The following is a 21894-nucleotide window of genomic DNA, read 5'->3' as shown; positions in this document are numbered from 1 at the left end:
CCCCCCCCCCTTATATATATTCACACAGAAATAACTGAGGAATCAGGAAAAACCTGAAAGGAATTATAGGAAAAGTGTGTGATGGAGTTACTGTAATTAAGGTCTGTATTGCAGAAGAAAGTTTTGGGAACAATATGGCAGCTAATTCCTAACCACCACCACCATCCCAAGAGCCATTCTTTCCACTTTTCAGCTTGATAAACAACTGTATTCTGAGTCTGTAAATAACTTGGCTAGCTTATGAAAGATACAGACAGCATTAACACACTAAAGTGGAAAAAAATAGATTTGTTTTTATTTATTTCCATGTAGTTTTTCTAATTTAGTCCACTTAAAGAATATTCCTCAAGTTGTAGTTTCTTTTTGCAGAGAATTTCTTGCCAAACACTTCTGCAACCTCTGTTTTATTATTTACATTGAAAAGAGGTACAACGTAATTTTTTGCTCCCCAATCCAGAGATGAAGAAGTTGAATTGGAACTTGGATGCATTAAGTAGTATAAGGCAGTGCTATGTATATCTCTCACTGATAGCCAGCTCCAAAAGAGTAAACAAAGACAGGGGGTGCTTTGCTATACTAACATGATCACACTTCTTTAGGTACCTTTCTGTGGCATCCTCAGGTATCTTTTCACATGTCATGTAGACAGCCTGCCAGAGATGCAGTTACTTTTACACTGTAACCTGGTCTTGGCCATAGGAATTGTTTTGTTATGTCTTTGCAGAGACATTATGCTTCATGAGTAGACTGCCAGATGCACAATAAGTAAGATGGGAGGTAGCAAATAAAACATATTTTTTCAAACAGATGGATTGTTTTGTGAAGACTTAACTCAGGAGTAAAGGGGGTTCTTCTACCACCATACTGAGTGGAAATTTCATCCTTCTGCAGTGGGAACAGGCATAAGACCTCAAGTTTGGTAGGTGTGTCTTATGGCTGTATAGTAGAAGCTGACAAAGTTTGGGAAGCTAGAAGATGTTATAGAAGAAAATCTGTAGATTGATTATTTTACTGTTGTTATATACTGGATGTGTTTTAGAGTTACTGAAAGGAAGTAATGAAATGTGGAGATGCAAGGTAATCTCGAGGTGGCAGTGAAAAGGTTACTGCAATTGGTACTGTTCTAGGGTGTGCATAAATAGGGAATTGTAGTTCAGCCAGTACCAAGAGATTTGCAATTACACCACATTTGCGTGAATGCCTTTTCTTGAAGTTGGATATTGCATTTTTCCCCCACATTTGAAACTATCTTCTGTTTGCTCCTACCAGGATTTAACACTGGATAAGTTTTCAGAAGTGATTTTGGGGTCTGTAATTCTTGGGGGTTCATCCAGACATTTCAAAGGAGCCTGATAGTCAGAGGTAAGGGAACATTAATTCACATTTCTGCCAAGCAGGGCTTTCTTTAGACAAAGACATTTAAAAAGTGATGTTTTTCCCTGTCAAGGTCACAAAAATAGTTTCTGTAAGCAAGCTTGAATTTACTTCAAGATTCACAGGAAAAATACAATTCTAGAAACATTTCTCCTAGCTTTTGAAGGGAGCTTTCTGCAATATCTACTAATATAAATCACAAAAAGTCAAATAGATATCATACTGACATGATGGTGTAGTGTAACCTGTGTACGGTGGTATCAAACTATATTTTCCTAGAATATTTCTCTTGAACTGAATGAGTATCATAAAATGAAATCAGAGCACTTGTAGTCATTATACTGTGTGTGAAGCAAGATTACTGTATCACTCGCAGTATGCTCTAACCTTTTAGAGGAACAGAAATTAACCAAGGAATATTCTTTGAATTTTATGGAATTTTATGGAATTGTTTTCCATATCCCTGTAAATTATATACAGAGAAGATCTTATTTCTTTAAAAGAAATGTGCTATTACTTTTAATATTTTTGAGTTTGAAACATATTACTGGTAACATTTGTGGCAACTTTTGAAACAGAACATCCCATTTCATCTGCAGTTGATACATGGCACTGTCAGCTACAAACACCTCTTTGATTTTCTCTCTCAGTATATCACACAAAAGTCTGATCTTTCCTCTGTGGACTAGGAAATCTGAAGAAAGAGCTGGCCATTGTAGGTCTTCCATGAACATAAAAGAGCTTGGGAAACAGTTGAGTCTGCCAAGGTATTGTTGTCATACAAGAAAGACTGGGGAGCAAAATACAAGTTCTGAGTGTACAGAGCACAAGCATCATAAAGCAATGTTCACTGCAGTTTTATCCTAATGGTCAGTACTGTTTGTAAGGTGGGTATAATTTCTTTCAGCTGGAAAGCTTAGAAGTTTTAGTTTTTCATGTTGTACTGGATAGCCATCTATTTCTAAAGGATTGATTCATAGTATATCTATATCTGCTGAAGACAGAGAAAGCAGATTAATTTTTTTGAGCAAATTCTTACTACAAAGGTTAAGTTTTGTCCAAAGACTCCAGTAACTAAATATGTCATAGGGAAAATTCATTTCTATTCCATTTGAATGGACATAACAAAATTAAAGAGTGCAGCAGCTTTAATTTTCTTGTACCTTGCTGTTTACTCAGGAGGCTTTATATAGAACATCTAGATTATCTGATATGTATGGGCGGTTCTGTACATATTAGCATGTATGCAAATCATGTAGTGATTCACCTCTAACAGTAAACAAGTTTTTTGGATAACGTACAGACAAGAATGAAATTTCTTATAGTACCAGCTGTTCTAATAACATGCAGAACTGTGATGTGCAGGGAAATCAAGTCAATATTGAGTATATTCCTTCTGTCTTTATCATGGCCTCTGCTATCAGATTGTGAGCTAGCACAAGAGACCTCTGATGGGGGTTAACATCATTGTGCACAGCTATTGCACTGCGAAATGGTCATGATTATTTAAAAAAACAACCACAAACACAAAAACAAGGAGGGATATTACAAAAATAACTTTTTTTTAAAGTAAGGAGAAATGAGGGTGAAGTCTATTCTTAGAGGTACATTGTGTCTTGATGAAAAAGCTGGCAGCAAATCTTTTTCCTGATATATATCAAGGAAATGGGTGTTTTTTTGGTACTGTCAAAAACTTGAAACCAAGTTTTTTAGCTTGTGGAAGTGTAAGTTAAAAATATAACCACAAGTAAAGCTGGTTATCCATTTTTGTTTACAGTATTTTATATTTCTTGAGGAGACTGTGGGAAGTGGAGGTAGAGCCATATGAAAGGTAACACTTTTCTCACGTTGGGAGCTATTTGTCCTGCAGAGTGTAGCAGGTTGAGGAGCAAGCAGTAGCTTGCCACATATTAATGGTAGTGGAAAAACTGCTTAGGGATAAAGGGAGACTGGGCAGAGTTGTTTGTAACTCAGTTTGTTGGATCTTCACTGCGTTGGGTAAAATCAGAACTGGAAGCAAAGGCTTGCCTGCAAGGGCACCGTTTTTGTAGAAGAACTGTATACAAACCTTTTTACTTCTAACTCACCATGTGATGAGTTTTCTGTATTTAAACAGATCAAATTTTTAGTTTTCATTTAAATAAACTTTGACCTTTTTTGAGTTGAAAACTCTCCAGTCTTTTAGGGAGAGCTTGTTATTGGAGATCTAGACAGACACATCATGAGGTCTCCTCCCAATAATCTGGCATGCAGCTGTGCCACTGTCGCTCCCACTGAAGAATACTGATCAGTAACCTTGTCAGCATTGGAATCATCACTTCTCATCAGCCATACAAGTACCTGCAATCAGAAATATGGCCTATTGCTGCTGCAAGTTAAAGTGAGCCACAGATACAGAGCTTTCTTTAAGTACATTATTATAAACCATTTGCTTTTCATGAGAGATGTGTTAGAGACTAGGGTCAATGTATTTCAACATACAGCTTGCAGATGTCCAGAGAGGGGTACAAAAGGTAACGGCAAAAAAGCCAAGTCTGTTGTCAGTAGTGTCTGTTTACTAGTTAGAGAACTTCTCCCATAATAGAAAATGAAGAGATTTTTGAATCAAAGTATAGTAGCCTAGAAAATTTACTCTGGTAACAGGTTTTAAAAAACTGGCAATATCATAAAAATTAGAAGGTGGAAATGGAAGGCATGAGCACAGATAACAGAAATATATGCTATTACCTAAAGTTATTGTAGAATTTGCAACGTAACTGTCATCATGAATAAAAACCATGAAATTCTGTTGTGATTATCATGAAATATTTCAGATACACAGTACCATTTGTCAGCATAATTTTATGTAAGCAGTTCTCCATGTGGATTGTTAAATTTTGTTTATTTGCTGTAGAAGTCAACATTTAATGAATAGTTGAAATACTAAATCCCTGAACAAAGTCCGAGTGTGTTGTCTGGCCACAAATTACTTGGAAAGATTTATACCCTTGACCCAAAACAGCTGCTGACAAGATGCAAAGCTTTTCTTTAATCATCTAATAAGATGTTTTGATGCTAAAAATAGTACAGCTTTGGCTCTAAAGACTTAATTTTTGCGTTGTTATGTACTGCAGTTTCCCTTCTACCTTATGAGTCTGCATTCAGAGACCTACTTCTTAGCATAAGCAGGTTTAACAACAATACCAATTGTAGTCTCTCAAGAGTGTATTGTCCCATATTGAAAAGTTATTTTTGCTAAATGAGTTTGGTCCTTAGCAGAACACAGTCTTCATTTTTTTCAGAAATAACTAAAGTCAGAATAACATAGTAAACTGTTTGCCTGTGAATTGAACAACACAAGAAGGAGCTTAACGTTTCCAAAGCCTGTTGCTTAACACAAAGCTTCTGTACTGCTGCCTATGTGTTGAAATGAAGGGAGCACCTTATCAAATATCCCAAACACCTGCAGTTTGCAGTGAGCTGCCTGAGATGTATAGAGGCTAGCTGTGATGATTCATCCCACCCTGATGCCAAAGTTCTGCTCCTAAATTCAAATGCATGTTTGAAGTTGTCAGCCTGGCAATGAGAATTGATATTATTGGAAGCTGTAGGCACAGCAATAAACCTTAGGTATTTTGGTCTTTATCCACACAAAGTTGGTGCCACCACGTCTCAGAAGAACCTTAGAGTTGCCAACTTGCTGCTGAGAAAAGCAAAGACATACTCACTGAGAGACAAGAAGGGCTTCGTTCTGCTGATCCCACTTATTTTACTGCTTTTATGTGTGGTATAGCATCTATAAAATGAACAGAGAAGAGATGTTTTGGTTTCTTGATAATCTCCAAATCCTGCTGTCTTTAAAGATTTTGGAGGAGGAGATGGTCTGTCATCAGCTGTATTGACTTCTGTTTTAACATAAAGGTATAACTGGGGAAAAGGTATATTCTGGGGAACACAAAAAGGCATTGTAAAAGAGTTGTGACCTACCCCCCAAACCCTGAGCTAGACAAATGGTCGTTTGTGAATAACCAGTACTTGAATCTGGCCTCAAATTTTGTCATTCTGTGCAGAAAGCCCAGGAGAAAAGGAACAGAAGCTCCCTTCTTGACAGGAGAAAAGCAAAAGGTTTATTCTGTAGATTGGGTGTACTGTGTTTTCATGCCGGTGAAGTTGGTGGTAGCAGTTTGTGTTGTGCTGAAATTTGTTCTGTGTTTTCAGTATATTTAGTGTTGTACATTTTGCATGATTTTAGAGAGGAAAATTATGAAAGATGTTGCTGAAGAATATATTGTAGCAGAAACTTGTGGGCAGGCCCTTATGACATTATCCTGGCTAATCTCCTTTTTTCAGGTTTCCTGTCTATCAGTATGTAAGCTTACTTGGAGCTGCCTTTGCAAAAGTAGACCTGGTGACATCTGAAATGGGTAGTATGGACTTCTGGATTTAGATTAAATGTTACTGAAGCAGAAAGGTGGAAAGAGCCATCTACATGGAACCACAGCCTGACAGGTCTGAGCAAGACCCAGAAGACTCACAGTTCATTAGAGTGGAGGACGGGTTAGCTAGAAAGAAGTAGTGTCCATTTGGCCATTACTTTCTTCGTTCCCAGACTGTCTTATAAAAATGAATAAATATTATGACAAATGAACTGTTAAATACTGTGGTTATGAAGGGCTGAACATACAGTTTTACACAGCACAATTTGGGTTTTACAGTGGTTATTTTTCATCACTAGATGTTTCTCCCATTCAAGCTTCTCCTTCAGTTAAAGGGCACCTGGGGCTGTGTATATAAGTATTCTGAGTGATTTCAAGGGGAAGAAATATTTGTAAAGTAATATTAAATTCCTACAGTTTTCTATTTCCAGTTTATAGAGGAGACCTTGATCTGACCAATTTATTTATTGAAATTCAATTACAAAATATCACTGAATGAGACATTTTCTGAGGAAAATTACAGCAGGCAGGAGAACTACATGTGAAAGGAGAACTTGGGATCTGGTGTATAAGCATACTGTAAATAAATATGTTAGTTAAAATGAGTGCCAAGGAAATAAATGACATAGTTGAGAGATGTGGTAGTTACAGTAGACCTTACATTCACTGACATGAAAGAGATGAGACATAATAACCCCATTCTGTACCACATACTGAGCAGACAACATACAACTAAAATAGCAAGAAATGGCAAATAGATAGCTATTTGCATAAGTTACAAGGAAGGAATCACCTCATTATTTTCTAATAAGTCCCTGTTCCAGAAGCTTCTGTTGGAAAGGACTGTGAATAGCAGTTTTATGAAATGTTCTTGAATTGAGGGTACACAATTTGATCTAACCTCCTGCTTTCCTTCCTTGCTATCTTCCCTTCATGCTGTGCTCTCTTCAACCCACTGCCTCCCCTTCCAATACAAGATATAATTTATTCCTGTGAGAGGACCTATTCATATTAGGAAGCAAGACATACTTTTAGTACTGCAGGGGACAAGCAGCTCCAGAGTCTGCATCTTTAAAAAACTACTGGTATTGTTGGGGATCAGAATGTGATGTTCTCTTATCAAAATATTTTATGAAATTGAGATGATTTTGATAGAAGGTATTTAAAGTAACACAATTAGAGTTATTTTCTGGTGATGTCCTCTTTTGATATTTCAGAACAAGCTTGTTCATTTCATTTGCTTGTATGTGAAAAGCATATGCACCATTGTGTTTATAACCAGTCAATGCAGGATAAGAAAAACTTTGGATTTTTCCTTCATAAAATTCAGAATGAAGGCCAATTTTAAAGCTTCCTAGAAGCACAGTGTGGCTTTTTTAATTCTTCACACAGCACTGCTAGATATCTGTCAGTATGTGACTTTGAACAGAGGTAGCTTATTCTTCTAGTGCTTTGACAAGAGTTGTACATAGTTGCTAGTACTCTGGAAATTTATCACAAACTCCCTACCTTCTGTTTTGGGTAGTTTGGTTGTTTGGGGTTTTTTTAGTTGACTCAGTCAGCCTTAAAAACATTCTTTGCATTGTTTGCTGCTGTTCTCAAGTAAAGCATCACTGATCTAAGTTAGGCAGCCAGAATATATTGGTGTTTGAGAAGATACAGTGTTCTTTTTCATCTCAGAGTTTTTTATGAAACAGAATTACTTAGATGCTTTGGTTGCTTCAGCACCTTATTTATAATCCCAAAGTAGCCATTTCCCACTTTTATTCTGTTAGCAGGTTTTCTTCCTACTTTCAGACCTATTTGGTTTGAGAGTTCCTTTGTAAGAGGATTACATTAGTGAAAAGTATATTTTTTGCTGGACTACAGTGACATTATTTAAAAAATATTTTGCAGGAAAGAAGTGAAATTAAAACTCACAATGCCCACTTTCTAGGAACAGTAGCTGCCCTTGGCCGACATTTCCACAGGTAATATTACAGAGAAACCCAAACTCTGTGCAGACACTATACGAGATGCTTTACATGTCACAAAGTTTTAGAAATAAGACTTCTAATTAAACCTGCTTTAGACTTAGATTTTCCTGGGTATCTAACAGAGTTTATTGATATACTATGTTTTTTTTCTCTGCTGAGCTTGGGCAAAAAAGTGAAACTTGAGGTGAACATTTACAATTTTTACATACCTGATCCAAGTGGAACATAGCAAAATCTTTGTGTGATTTTTGACAAATTCAGATAAGCCTTCAGTCAAATACAGCTATGAACAAAGCCAAAAATGGCCAAGTAGATTAGTTCTGTATTGAGATTCACTCATAATGACTATATAGATGTTCTGTAGGGCTCTTGCAAAATTACTGTCATGGAGAAGCAAAGAGTTGAATTTGGACCAGGTCCTTCCAGTATTTTTCCTGTCTCTTCAGAGAGTGGAAGAGAAAGAAGGGGGAGGAGGGAAGAAGCAATTTAGAGGGGGTTGTTCCTTAAGTGCTTTGTCTAGAGATATGTTTAAATTGTTTGTATTCAAGGAGGGAAGAGAGGGGACATAAATATCAGCACATTTAAATATCTATTCCCTGAAGATACTTTGTTTTAATACAGTGGTATTATCAGTTCAATGGGCTGTGATTTTTCATTTCATTCATCACTTATGCTGTGGAAGTTTCTGAAATGCTTCATTTAATTGTACTAAAGACATCAGTCATGATTTTCTAGTTAAAGTTGTAGGAGGCTTTCATTTTGAAACACCATTATAACTTTCAAAATAATTCCTTTTAAGTTGATGCTTAGTGTCAATCCAAGTGTGACTCATGTAGTGAAGTTGGAGAAAATCACCTTAGCCATTTCTACTTTATGGGAGTCTGACGAGGGTTTTCTTTTTAAGAGAGACAGTTTTTCATAGCTCTGAAACCAAGCCCCCACACGTTTTAGTTGAAGGTATCTTTTATCTTAACTCAAGCAACACGAAAAACCTGGTTATGCAACTAAAGCACCAACCTTGGCTTGTGATGACTCAGTGATCAGAGTCTGTAGACTTATTTTATGGTTCTGGGCAGGCCACTTAAGCTGCCTCTAAAGTGACAGCCTGGTATGCTCAGGGCAGCCCTTATACTCAGGTTCCCTGATCACCCAGAGCAGAGCTCTCTGCAGCTCCCTGTGTGTTTAGTCTTTCTCCTGCAAAAAGCAAGGAGCACAGGAGGTCAGGTCTTATGCCAGTACGGTACCAGGGAACAGCCAGAGTGATCAGTTGGGCACAGGGACTTGTGAGTTCTGTGTTTTTGTGGTGTTGAACTGGACATCCCTGTACTGTTTTATCAACCTCCTCATCCTGAGAACCATCTAAAGGCCTGGTGTCCCATCACAAATCTGACTCTCCACCACTTGTCCTGAGAAACTCTCTAGGCTGTCCCAGCTGCATTGTCGTGAGTTTGTGTGAGTGGCGGGGGTTTTGGTAGCAGAGGAGGGGACTACAGCAGTGGCCTCTGTGAGAACCTCTCAAAGCTCACTCTGTTCCAAGTCAAACCTGCCTGTGGCCAAGGCCGAGCCAATTAGCAACAGTGACTGCACCTCTGCAATAACATATTTAAGAAGGGGAATCTGGGAGGAGGAGTTGGATTTGTGAGGACGGGTTGCAAGGAGGACATCTGTGCAAATACCGAGGTCAGTGGAAAAAAGGAGAAGGCGGAGAGGTGAGCCAGAGCAGAGACTCCCATGTATGCCATGGTGAGACGGCAGGGCGCCCCCCTGCCACTCCTGGAGGTCACTGGTGGAGCAGATGCCGACCTGCAGCCTGTGGGGGACCCCACGATGGAGCAGATGACTGTGCCTGAAGAAAGCCGGGACTTCATGGGAAGAAGCCCAGGCTCTTGTAATTCAGTGCTGGGAGGACTGCAATGCGTAGGGGTGACCCACACGCCTGTGGGAGTGACTCATGTCAGAGCTGGTTTGTGGAGGACTGTCTCTGGTGAGAGAGGGACCATGCTGAAACGGGAAGAATGCCAGAAGTCAACTTGTTTGTAGCACATACATCCTGGGACCCACCTTGTTGCCAGATGCAAAGGGGTCATCTGTGGTGTGGGGGGGTGTATGTGACTGCGCACACAGAGAGGAAGCAGCTGGTAGACTGATACATTGGCCAAAATATAGACATAGATCCTGTGGGCTATCAGCCTGCCTCATTGCTCTGCTAAGGGATATTTGTGCTGATGTCTGGCATAGTACACAACTGAGAGAAAACACATTGCAATTTTTATTACAGCCTACCTGAATGCTTGCACAGAACAGGATGATCCCAAGACTGAGGCATGTCTGGTGGTTGTCTCCTGGCACGTCTCCTCTGGCCTGGCAGAAGCCAGCAGGCTGGCCTGGAATCATGAGTGTTCATCTTTGCCACAGGACACCACCAGTCAGGATATGGAAGGGTGAGAGATCTGAGGTCTGTTAATAAACTGTGAGTGTGAGAACTAAAACCTTCTCTGAAGGCAATAAGGGGGGAAAAAATTAATATGTTAGAGGTACTGCAGACTGACAAAAACCTGAAATCTTCATTGGCATTGAGAACACCTCAGGTGTGAGGGACAAGAGGGCTTAAATGGGGGTAACCCAAAAGGGGAAAATTAGGATTTTCCAGTTCCTAATCTGCAAAATGTATTCTTTACCATTCCTCTGTTTTCTTTTGTTCAGGAACTGCCTCTGTTTAAAGAGCAGGGATTTTATCTCAGCTGGTGCTTCAAGAAACCACATCTTTGCTTAAAGGGAAAGCATCAAATAAACCTTTTCCTGTCAGCAAATATCAACTGTATGGAGTGCTTCTGCCTATGAGCTGGGCAATTTGGGTTATTCTGATGAAATTCAACTCTCATGTATTTCTATGCTGGTTAGGCCATAGGATCAAATTAAGTTCAGGGACTTGAACCTTACCTGCAGTTATATAGGTGGCTCAGGGCAGTGAGCAAATTAATCATCTAAGGCTTTAGGTCCTCTAAACATACAGGCATTCAGCAAAAGATCATGGTTAATACCTGTCTTCTGACAGAACGTAATTACCAGGACAGGAGGTAGAATTGCTTGGGAGTCAGGATCAGAACATGGGATTAACTCCTCAAGAACTAAGGCCATCATAAAGATGACTTCCAGTGCTAAAGCATTCCTCTGCAGTTTCTTTATTATAAATAAGAAGGAATAGAGCTATGTCATTTCTCCTCCAGTGACTTACCAGCATCCAGTGGTCCAGTCCTCCATCCAATCCATTCACTTGCTGTTTCAGATTCTCTAGACTGATAAAAGGAGCACAAACGTAAGTAACTCCCAGTACATCTTTGTCTCCTTTTCTCTCTTTAGTGCTATGGAACACCATTGAGCAGTTATTTCAAGTCAAGCCTCATCCCTTTTCAGTAGCTTTTGAACTATATGCGTTCATGCCCAAGATCTCTTCTGCTGCTCCTCAAGCTCACTGCTAACGCCACCTCCCTCCAGTCATGGCAAATAATTTCCTTGTCATCCTCAGATTCATTTTCCCTTTTCTTATTTAACAAGTTCTCCTCTACGGTACAAAAGGCCATATGAGATAAAGCCTCTTTCCTAGCTTTCTTCCAGCCTGAACTTGTTTACTGCACACCCAATCTCAAACGAACATTGCAACACAACCAGACAGAAAAAAAAAAAAAAAAAAGAATGTGATTTCTCTTTTCTTTTCTAGAACAAAGTTTTTCCTATCTTAGTCTTCTCAGATAGAATCAGAAGGCCAAAATATCTTCTTAGCCCCCTCAAAGAGAGGCCAGGCATCTTGTAATAACTTAATAAAATTAGATACAGCATCATACACATAAAGAGAAAAAACAGTCACATAAGACAGACATCAGTCTACATGTAACTAGATACTCGGGTACAACAGTTGATGTGTTGCAAACACACCACATTTGTTCCTGTGAATCTAAAATATTTTTGGAATAATAAAAAGGCACTAGAGGTGGAATAAACTGAAATGTGAATTTTAAACAAAACAGTTTTCTGATATAAATCACCTTATTGAAATAGCAACAAACAGCCATTTTTTAAGATGTTTTGCTTTTACTTTTTCTTCTTGATTGATAAAATGACTTAATAACTAGTGTAAATTATACCATAGTGTACGAAGCTCTAACAGTGTACAAGGGCCTGGCCTTCTGCACTTGTGAAACAGTTTGTGTGTATACTATGATAAATTCCATGAAGAATTTTTCAGTGAAGTGTGATATTGCTTGAAAATCCCAAGAAACCCTTCTCTAGGGAATATTCCTGAAATGTTAGCAATATGTGTTGTGAATTGTATTTTATCCTGTATTTTGATTAATACATTTTTTTACTTTGAAAAGGATAAAAAAAATAGGAAGAGCCTTTTGACTCTCTTCTGACTACTTCCACAAAAAAAAAATTAAATGTAAAATAAAGGGAACTTGCAAATCTATGGGGAGGTAAAAGGGCAGAAGTGGGTAGTGTGTCCCCTATATTTTTTTTTAGAAAAGCATGAAATTATTTTTTATTTTCCCTAAAGCTTGCACATTGTAGAACATTATAAAGAAAAATGGATTCTTCCTATGTGTGACTTGCCCAGATTTAGAGAGCTTTTGAAGTGTTACATATTATCTATGAAGTGGGATGAGAAGCACTTTTGAGCTCTGTATATGATTAATCCTATTGCACTCAGTAAGCAAACCACACATATATAGGAAACCAGAGATGATGAAAACTACAAAGTTGGAGTTCAGACATTTTGAAAAAACTTAAAAATAGGAAGTCTTCCATTACAGCGTGCAACTTAATTCTAAATATTTGTTGCCAAAACCTTTTCAGTTTTCAAATGCACCTAGATCTAGGCTGGTGAAGGACGGAGTGGACTGAAATCCATTTCTCTTCTTATGTCTCCTACTTTTACATCATTGATGAAGACAGAAGAAAGGAAAATATACATGTACTGTTTTGTTCAAATGATGAGTGTTTAGTTTATAATATAAAAGATTTATTTGGGTAATTGCAAAGTATTGGCTAGAAAAGACATATTATCTAACATTCAGGCAGTGTTACAAGATAAACATCAGCAACTACATGTTGAGACCTTTTCTTCTAAACAACATATTATTTGCTGTGGCAAACCAAAGGCTACTGAACTGTTTTGTCAGGAAGCTAAGAACAAGGCAGTGACTGTTGACAAATACTTTGACAGTCATGCAGCAGGAATATCAAAGGCAAAGGGTGAGAACAGGTAAAAAAAAATTGCCAAGTTCTGAAAGAAAAGAAGAATATAGTTTCAGAAATTATGACTAGGATAATAGAACGGAACAGAAAGAGATTACACAGCTCTTTCTAGCAATCCAGTTTTTATGTATTTCTTAGAATGAGAGCAGAATACATCCCCCATCTATAGAATGGATCAGCAGACAAAAATGAAGAGGGAAAAATGCAGAGCTAAGAGAGAAATAGAAATGTGGCAGGGCAAGAAAGTAAAGTAAAAATAGAATGAGTGAAATAAAAGAATGAAAAATGAGCTAAAATAAATAAGAAAAATATGAAGCTGTAAAGTTATGCAATATAAGAGAAAGAAAGTCCATGAAAGCACAGAGAAACTGAAAGAAATGTAAGAGAGGAGAACATAATCTTCTACTATGCAAATTACATTCCTTTGGAATGAACAGATATTTAATTTTGATTGACTTAATCCTCCCCCACTACCAGGAAAGCCTACACTTCTTGAGTTCCATCAAAAATGATTTCTGAGAAAAAGAAAAATCAATTCAGAACATTTACTGTGTACAGTAAAAGTATAGTACTGTATTCAATATGTACCCACTCTAACAGTGGGAACTAATGTCTTCTTCTTGTAGAGAATTTAAGGAAATACATTTAATTAAGAGAAAGAAAGGGAATAATGGAAAGTGTTAACCTCACTGAAAGCAAAACAAATATTTCATTTTCATTCTTCCAAGCATCAAAAATAAAGTATCACTGTTTCAATAAGAAGAATAATGTTGAAATTGTATGAAGCATGAAGCATAAGCATCTAAAACAATAGATACCAAAACATACATTTAAGATCTTGCATTTTACTGCATTCAGCATCAGCTAAGAAGGACAAAGTAGAGCTTTAACCATTCCTAGCAAATGTAGTTAATGTGTGGAAGCTAGCCACTGGGCTAAGATTTTTTATAAACTAAGTACTAGTTCACTACACAGAAAAGATGCAGTTTTTGACGAGATGGTGAACAGCACTAGTTGAACAAAGCCTTTTTTTCTCCACTGAGTAATGGTTTGATTTTGTTAGTTCTGCTGTCTCACTCTAACATTGCACAGTATTTAATGTAAGAGTTTAAAGTGATCTAATTCATATTCTGAAAGCTGTTACATACGCAATGAAATTAGTAACTTTGTTCACTTCTGGGAAGGAGAAATGTATTTTACTGAAATATCCTCCTCTTCCCAGACAATAAACTGGCAGTTACCATGATGTGATTATGAGGCCAATCTGTATTGCAAAAGGCAGGTATCAATACTGTCATACAATAATCAACAAGGTTACTTTTCCCTCCATAGTTGTGCACTGTAATGCTCATGTCTTAGCACTTAAGTCTTTTTATGTTTCTATCCCTTTACTTCCATCTCAATTACTTAATCATGCGATGGAAATAGTATTTCCTTGATTAGTTTGTATACCTTATTCTATTTAAAAGCCAGCCTGTGGGACAGCATCTCTTGCTTAGTGTAAACACAGTATCCTTGAAAAGAAGAGAACAATGTCTGTTAGGTGGTTTGACATAGCCGTAACAGAAATAACAGACTTGGTCATTGCTTCAACTTGTTACATTCACATTTAATTTACTTTTTAGTGTATCAAAGTATAAGAAAGAAACCTAGATCAATCACTATACTAGGGAGAATATTTCTGAACACTCAATAGCTTTTAAGAATGGCGTTGTGTTCCTATTCTTGTGAAGTGTCCCTTAAAGTTGCACTGAATTAAACAGAAAAATTACAAAAAATCATGAGAGAATCACAGCCAACAAAGGAAGATCAGTAGGTCAGCATTTTTTTTCAGAATAAGGTATCACAGGTGAATCATTAGACAGGATTCTATAGCTCTGGGTTGGCAAAGAAACTAACACAAGGAGATATGTATTGAAGCCAGAAAGGTGCTGTATGAGAAAAAGAGCACAAAAGCAAAGAAGTAAGCATTTTTGTGTCTTTGAAATAAAACAGTTTTATGACTCTTTTAAAATACAGAAATAGGAAGAACTGAAAGAACCTCAGGTTAAACACAACTCCTAGTCAAATGGTGCTAACAGAACGATATATTGAGATTCCTAGTGGTAATAGATACAATACACATCTATATAATTTCCAGTACCATGTTTCTACTTCTATTCCATAGTAATCCAGTCTGCTTCATAAAAGCAAAGTCAGACAGTGAAAGATGCTAATCTGATTCTGGAATCATCATCTCTTGGATCAGGTCAGTGAATTCTGAGAAACTAATTTGGACTAATGAATGAAATGCCATCTCCCTATAAAGTACAGGGAGACCAGCGACAAAGGAATTACATGTGTGTGCTTCAGAAGTGGCATAAGTGGTGCTGATGTCACAGTGCATTCAATTTATTATTGGGTTAGGCAGGGTGCTTCAAAAGTTTGAATGCTTTTAGCTGTTAGATTTTCTATTACTCTGTGACTTTGCTCACAGTAAGAAGCAAGTCCTTTTACTTTTCTTTATCTTTTAGTCATATAACAGAGGTAATAAAGAAAGATTTTGGACACAGGATCCCAAATTGGACCATCCTATTACTATTTTCTTTCTGTTGTTGAAGCTGATGTAGCTGTTAAGTCTCAGTTTGCTTTCTGGATAATTCAAAAGGTGTGAGGGCTAGACCCATCTCAAAGTTTCCAGTGTAGCTATGAAAAATTCACCATTTTTACAGCTTAAATATTACAGCTATGTTTAGCTTCCTGTGGAAAAAATACAAAGAAAAGGAAGCAAGTTTTTCTACTGCTGAAATAATCAGGTTCACACCACACACACAAAAACCAGTAGTCATGCCTGGTTAACCTGAAATGCTACCATACCTGTCACTGCTGATTTTTTCTTCTTAGGGAAAAAAATGGTATCTTCTTCTGTTACAGCATTACTAATCAATTCAGCCACAAATGGAGAGTTATTTACGTGAAGGTGATGAGAGAGATCTTCCCAAAAAGTTCTTCTAGTAGATGGCTATGTGAACTCATTTCATGGTAGTGCAGAAAAAGCAAACTACTTTTCAAAATTTCCTAGATTAGAATGAAATAAATATATTCACAAGAAAATAAACCATATTGAACCTTTCATATTTTTAAATATAGTAACATCTAATGGGACACTAGCAGTCCAATTTCCAGTTTGATAATCACTGTGCAAGTAGTAATGTATGACAGCTGTCACAACAAGGAAATAACTAAACCAAACATAAATGGGAAGAGGAAATACAAAGAGTCATAGAGAGCAAAATGTTGTGCCAGAAACAGACACATGAGTCTGCGGCTGTCTGTTCCCTCTATCATACACCATTTTACTTTCCATATATGTTATATCTTAACACTTGCTGTAACATGTAATATATCAAGCATACTGTAATAAGAAATGCCTGTGTGATCTACAGTTCAAGTAATTATGGAGACTTTTTTAGCCCGGTAAAGTAAAAACTATTCTGTGTTGTTGTAAAGCATCAGTATCAAAAAAGCCAGAATGAAAAAACTGAGTGATCTCAGGAGCAGTCCTATACAGTTATAATGGTTTTACATTAAATTGTCTCTACGATTGCCTGTCATTAAATGGTAACAATTTAGAGGTACTGGGAAATAATACTGGATCACAGGGAGACAGATTAAGCAAAAGGAAAGAAAGGACTTACTCATTGATTTTTTCCATTGTTGGTGTTCATTGGGTAAATATAGCAAATGACAATTGCATTTGATAGCTGATGATAGCATCCCACGAAGGAGGGAGCTCTTTACCCCCACCTACGTTTGAACAGAGCTCCAGAAAGAGGATGGAAAAGGATCATTTTTTCTCCTTAGAGCTGGGCACCCTGCGTGTGCCTCATGCTTGAACAGGACTGCAGCACAGGAGCCAGTTTCATCAGTGCCTCCAATGGCAAAGAGGAGACACTGAAAAAGTCATGAGAAGCCAACCCAGAATAGGCATGTGCTTGTGTTTTTACATACATTCATTCAGTAAGAAATTTACTCTGTCCCTCACCATTTGCCTTCTTTTTGGTCTATGTTATCTGCTCTTATCTTGAGCTCTTCAAGCAAGGGGCTGTTTTCCAAATTTCAGTGCTGTGGTACAAAAAAAAAAGTTCTCATCATCTTTTTTTTTTGTTGTTGTAACCACCAGATACTAGTGCCAGGTTCTCCTCATTTTTCTCCACTCATCCAGCAGCCTTTCTTCCTGGAAAGGCAGCTGGACCGTGACTGGAGTACACATTGTGCTTCTTATAGTGTTGCCTGACAATCATTTGCTGTAGCATCCTGCACTTTGGTGTTCTGCATGCAGCATTAGGCAATGCTGGATGAGAAATGCCATGACCAGTTTATAAGAAATAAGAGCCATGCATTTGAAATACTGTACTTTTGGGGAGTAACCTAGATATAGTCCTCACTGTGCTGGGTGTAATACAGATAGATGCTCTGTCTGGCAGAACCATATAGTCAGAGGAGGAATAGGAAATAGCATTGCCCTTCTTTTACGAATGAGAACTGAGGTGCAGTTTCTCCCCCACCAAGATCAAAATGAACATCTGTGGCATATAAAAGAAACAAATTTCAGAATAACAAGTCTGACACACTTCTTTCTTATGGGGGATAGCTGAGATACATGAAATGGGAATTTGACTTTATTCTTTCCCAGCAGCAAGGCCTCAAGATATTACATATTTTTGAATGAGATATTAAGTACAGTTGATTTACCTTTAGTCTTCTTTTGTCTTTTTTTTGGTGGTTTTTTTTTTTTCTTCTGGAAGGTAGTAATTAAATATTGAGCATTACAAAGCATATTTTTGCAATGAATTTGACACAATACTTTTTGAAGTTCATGAATCTATTAAGTCTTGGACACTCTACTGTATTAGACAACTGTAGTGATTTACATTATTTTGAAGCAAGTAAATTTTAAGGGTAGTGTATTTCATATATAGAGATAAAAAGATAAGGTTCTTTCATTTATGCCTGCTAACTTCTTTTCCCTATCATAGTGCATTTAGCAAAATGGATAAGGCAGAAAGGATGCTGGTGTATTTTATAATTAATGTATCATAATTTCAAATAGCAGTTTTGAAGCTCAGATAGCTTCCAAAAAAGTGATGCCAGGGCAAAACTAATGAAATTTAATTCTTTTAAGTATACTTTTAATTTCATGAATTCTTTTTGTTATATTTTGATGCATGAGAATGCATCAGTAGGCATGCAGAGCATGCAGCCCAGATCTGATTTTTACAGAAATCCAGTTAAACTTTTTTAGCTACACAATAAAGCTCACCTCTTAACTGTGCAATGACCAGTTGGGTAATAGCTAGAAAAATACATACTTCAGGAAGGTCGACCAACTTTTAAAAGATTTTTTTAAAACAACACATTGTAAATGACAAGCAATCTTTCTGCACAAAGGATGTTTTTAACTGTTTTGTAGTTAAATCGTGCTATTCTCAGACAAATTTTAAATGTGTGTCACTCTTGTCCCAGAAGGGCTGAGTCTAATAACTTAGCCTTGCTGCAGTTACATTACTTAAAGCAGTACAATGTATCCCTTAGGTAGTTAAAATTTGAAACTTCCCTGCATTAACTCTGCCCTTCTACATCTTGGAGTGCCTTGGAAAACTCTCACCTCCTTGGGAGTGCAAACATTTTGGTCCTGATGCTGTAAAACAGAAATCTCTGTGAACTCTGTAGTATGCCCATGACCACCAGAGCTGGTTCTGATCATCAACTAATGCTGATGGTGAGAGGCACAAGATACAGCCTTTTTAAAGTGTGGTCCATGTATTACACTGCTCTAATCCCAGACAATCTTAATAACTGTTATCTCACAGCCCACCAGGCAGAGCTTCACTGGCAAAATACTTACGTGTGCTGTTGAGAATAAGGCACAATAAACCAGTTCTGCCCTTTGTGTAACGCCATAGAAGTAATATAAAATCAGTGACACTGTTGAGGAGGATTGTTGTTACTCATCAGAACAGATCATGAAATGATGATTCTTTTTACCTCCAGGACTGTAGCATACCTGGGTGCTTGTATAAAGCAGCAGCACTGGCCATAATTTACTGCATTGCAGTAAAATCAACAATGCAGCGTTCTGCAGAGCCAGGCAAATACTCATATTTGATTTGCTAGGTGAACAGAGAGAGAAAAAAATGCTCCCCCAAAATATTTTTAATCATGTTACTATATTTCTTGTTTGTAACCCTCTAAAACCTTCACTGTGTAACTAAACACTGGCACTTCCTGAAACCAAAATATTGTTCTGAAACCTGATTTGAAACCATTTCTTTTACAAGTAACAAAGTGAATCACACTGATTTTCTCAAAATTCTTTATTTTGGGAAGAGGAAAAAAAAAGAACAATTTGAGAAGTTAATGGTAATTCATAGCTAAGTTCCAGTTGAACAGAAACCAAATTTCAAAGTAAAAATGTTAAGTGTAAAAAAAAGCATTTAATTCCATCTAAGAGAAACTTTCTATAACTAAAAAGAAAACAAAGACATTTTCTGTGGCTGAGAGTAAACACAAACTTAGGATATTGCTGCCCAGCTATACAGGGCTGTAGTGATATTTTTTTAATTAGGAAAAAATACACAGTTGAAGCTACCACATCTTAGGAAAGGTAGAAGTTGTCAACACTTTTTTTTCTTTTTTTCCTCTCCTATGAAAACTTGACCCATTATGAACATTTTTCTTGTCTGGTTACAATTTACCACACTAAACTTAGCTTCTGGTCAAACTATGTTTTTCCCCCAGTCTTCTTAAACTGATACTGCAATAGATTGTTACTTTGTTCAGTAAATGTTTAAACATTGAATAAATATAATTTCTTTCTAATTAAATGATGATAAAAATAATTATTTTAGTACTGAAAGAATCTACTCTTGGGATAAGTTTGTGATCTGTTGTTCCCATCTGAAACATGAAGGTAAGAAAGACAGCTCCTCATCAGTTTAGTGGCAGGGATATTCATAACTGTTGAATATGTAAGAAGAATAAAGATGAATGTATGCTTGTTTTAACTTAATCATGCACTCAGTACAAAAAGTGGTAGGCTTTGTGGAGTGAGTGTTCATCTATACTCCAAGATTTCATAAGTTAGCCGAATAAGATTTAGTTATCTGAATTTCCTTAAAAACCAAAAAATTAGTTATCTGCATGAAGATTGTACAAATTCATTAAAATCACAGTCTGTTATGGACAATGGGAGATTTCCTGCTAGAATAAAAGACCGTTTATACAGAATATGTCCGCTATAAATTGTAACATGAACGACACATTAATTTACAAGTTTGAAATACATGCAAGTAGAGGATTGAAAAATGTAAAATAGAAATCTTGGCCAAAGATGGTTTGGTTTAGGGCAAACTATTTGAAATAACTTTTATCAGTTAACCACTGCACTATATAGTAACTCTACATTATTGTTCTAGGTACCTGGGAATAACAAGACCTCTTACGTACCCTGTAAGGCAGAATGGGAAATGTATGGCCAAAATGATCCTCTGTGTATGGCTCTTATCTGCCTCTATCACTATACCTCCACTCTTTGGTTGGGCCCAGAATGTAAATGATGAAAAGGTTTGTTTGATCAGTCAAGACTTTGGCTACACCATTTATTCCACAGCAGTTGCATTTTATATTCCAATGTCAGTGATGCTTTTCATGTACTACCAGATTTACAAAGCTGCCAAGAGGAGTGCTGCTAAACATAAGTTTGCTGGTTTTCCCCGGCCAGAAGAAATGGAAGGCATTTCTATGAATGGAGTTGTAAAACTGCACAAGGAATCTGAAGAATGTACTAATTTTTCACGACTCCTAAAGCACGACAAGAAAAACATTTCCATTTTTAAAAGAGAACAGAAAGCTGCAACTACGCTTGGGATTATTGTTGGGGCTTTCACTGTCTGCTGGCTGCCCTTCTTCCTCCTCTCAACTGCCAGGCCCTTCATCTGTGGTACAGCATGCAGCTGTATCCCACTGTGGGTTGAGAGAACATTTCTATGGTTGGGTTATGCAAACTCTCTCATTAACCCTTTTATATATGCCTTCTTCAATCGGGACCTGAGGACAACTTACCGCAACCTCCTGCAATGCAGATATAGGAATATCAACCGGAAACTATCAGCTGCAGGGATGCATGAGGCTCTGAAGCTTGCAGAAAAGCCAGAACTTGTTCTGTAAGGTCACTCATCCTTTACTATGATCATTTATTGTTTTATTACATAAGCTTTTTCCCCCACAGATTTGAAAGAGTTATGGGAAGAACCAGGCTTCTTGAGCACTATTAATGCAGTCATCAAGAAACTGGAAGGTAGCATGGTTAAGTCTTTTACACTCACCAATCCTATTGAGCCTGGAGAAACAAGACCACCATCTAAAGAATTTGGGTGCAAGAGGAATACGAGAAAGGGGGAGGGTAAAAGGTGGTGCAGAGTGTTTTGATTACTGGTGAGGAAAGAGCAAAATTGGCTTAGCCCATTTGTTTAGCCCTTGTCCCCAAACAACTTTTAGTAGTCCCGAATGTTGGATGCATCTTGAATCCTAGAGATTGTTTTCTGTAATAAAGACCTGAGAATGGTAAAAAGTTCAGTATAATTCATTGCTTTCCACTTTGTTATTATAAAAATAAACCATTTAAGAAGAAGCTGGATGAAAGAACTTATATTACTTAGAAATATTCTTTATTATAAAAAAAACATATGTCCATTAAACTAATTTACTGGATTGCCTAGGAATAAAATACTTTGTGAAATTTAAAGTTGCCTTTGCATGGCAACTATGGCACTGAACGGATACTTTACACTTTCAATGTGAATATAAGAGTCTGAGAAAAGTCACACAGACCAATA

At 37.3% G+C, this 21894-nt stretch overlaps 1 protein-coding gene across 1 annotated transcript in view; it reads left to right on the top strand.

The window, feature by feature from the left end:
• The window catches only part of HTR7 (5-hydroxytryptamine receptor 7), a 27084-nt gene extending 5397 nt beyond the window's left edge, over positions 1-21687 (top strand). Inside the window, exon 2 of the mRNA XM_026851737.1 lies at positions 20476-21687. Within this exon, the coding sequence (XP_026707538.1) occupies positions 20476-21226 (751 nt within the window). The 3' untranslated portion in view covers positions 21227-21687. The remainder of the gene's footprint in view (positions 1-20475) is intronic.
• Positions 21688-21894: the final 207 nt, after the last annotated feature.

Source organism: Athene cunicularia (assembly GCF_003259725.1).
Source record: "Athene cunicularia isolate RWA chromosome 6 unlocalized genomic scaffold, athCun1 chr6_part1, whole genome shotgun sequence".
In the NCBI taxonomy this organism is placed as follows: Eukaryota; Metazoa; Chordata; class Aves; order Strigiformes; family Strigidae; genus Athene; species Athene cunicularia.
The sequence above is the reverse complement of the archived record's forward strand: the minus strand, read 5'-3'. Positions and strand labels throughout refer to the sequence as shown.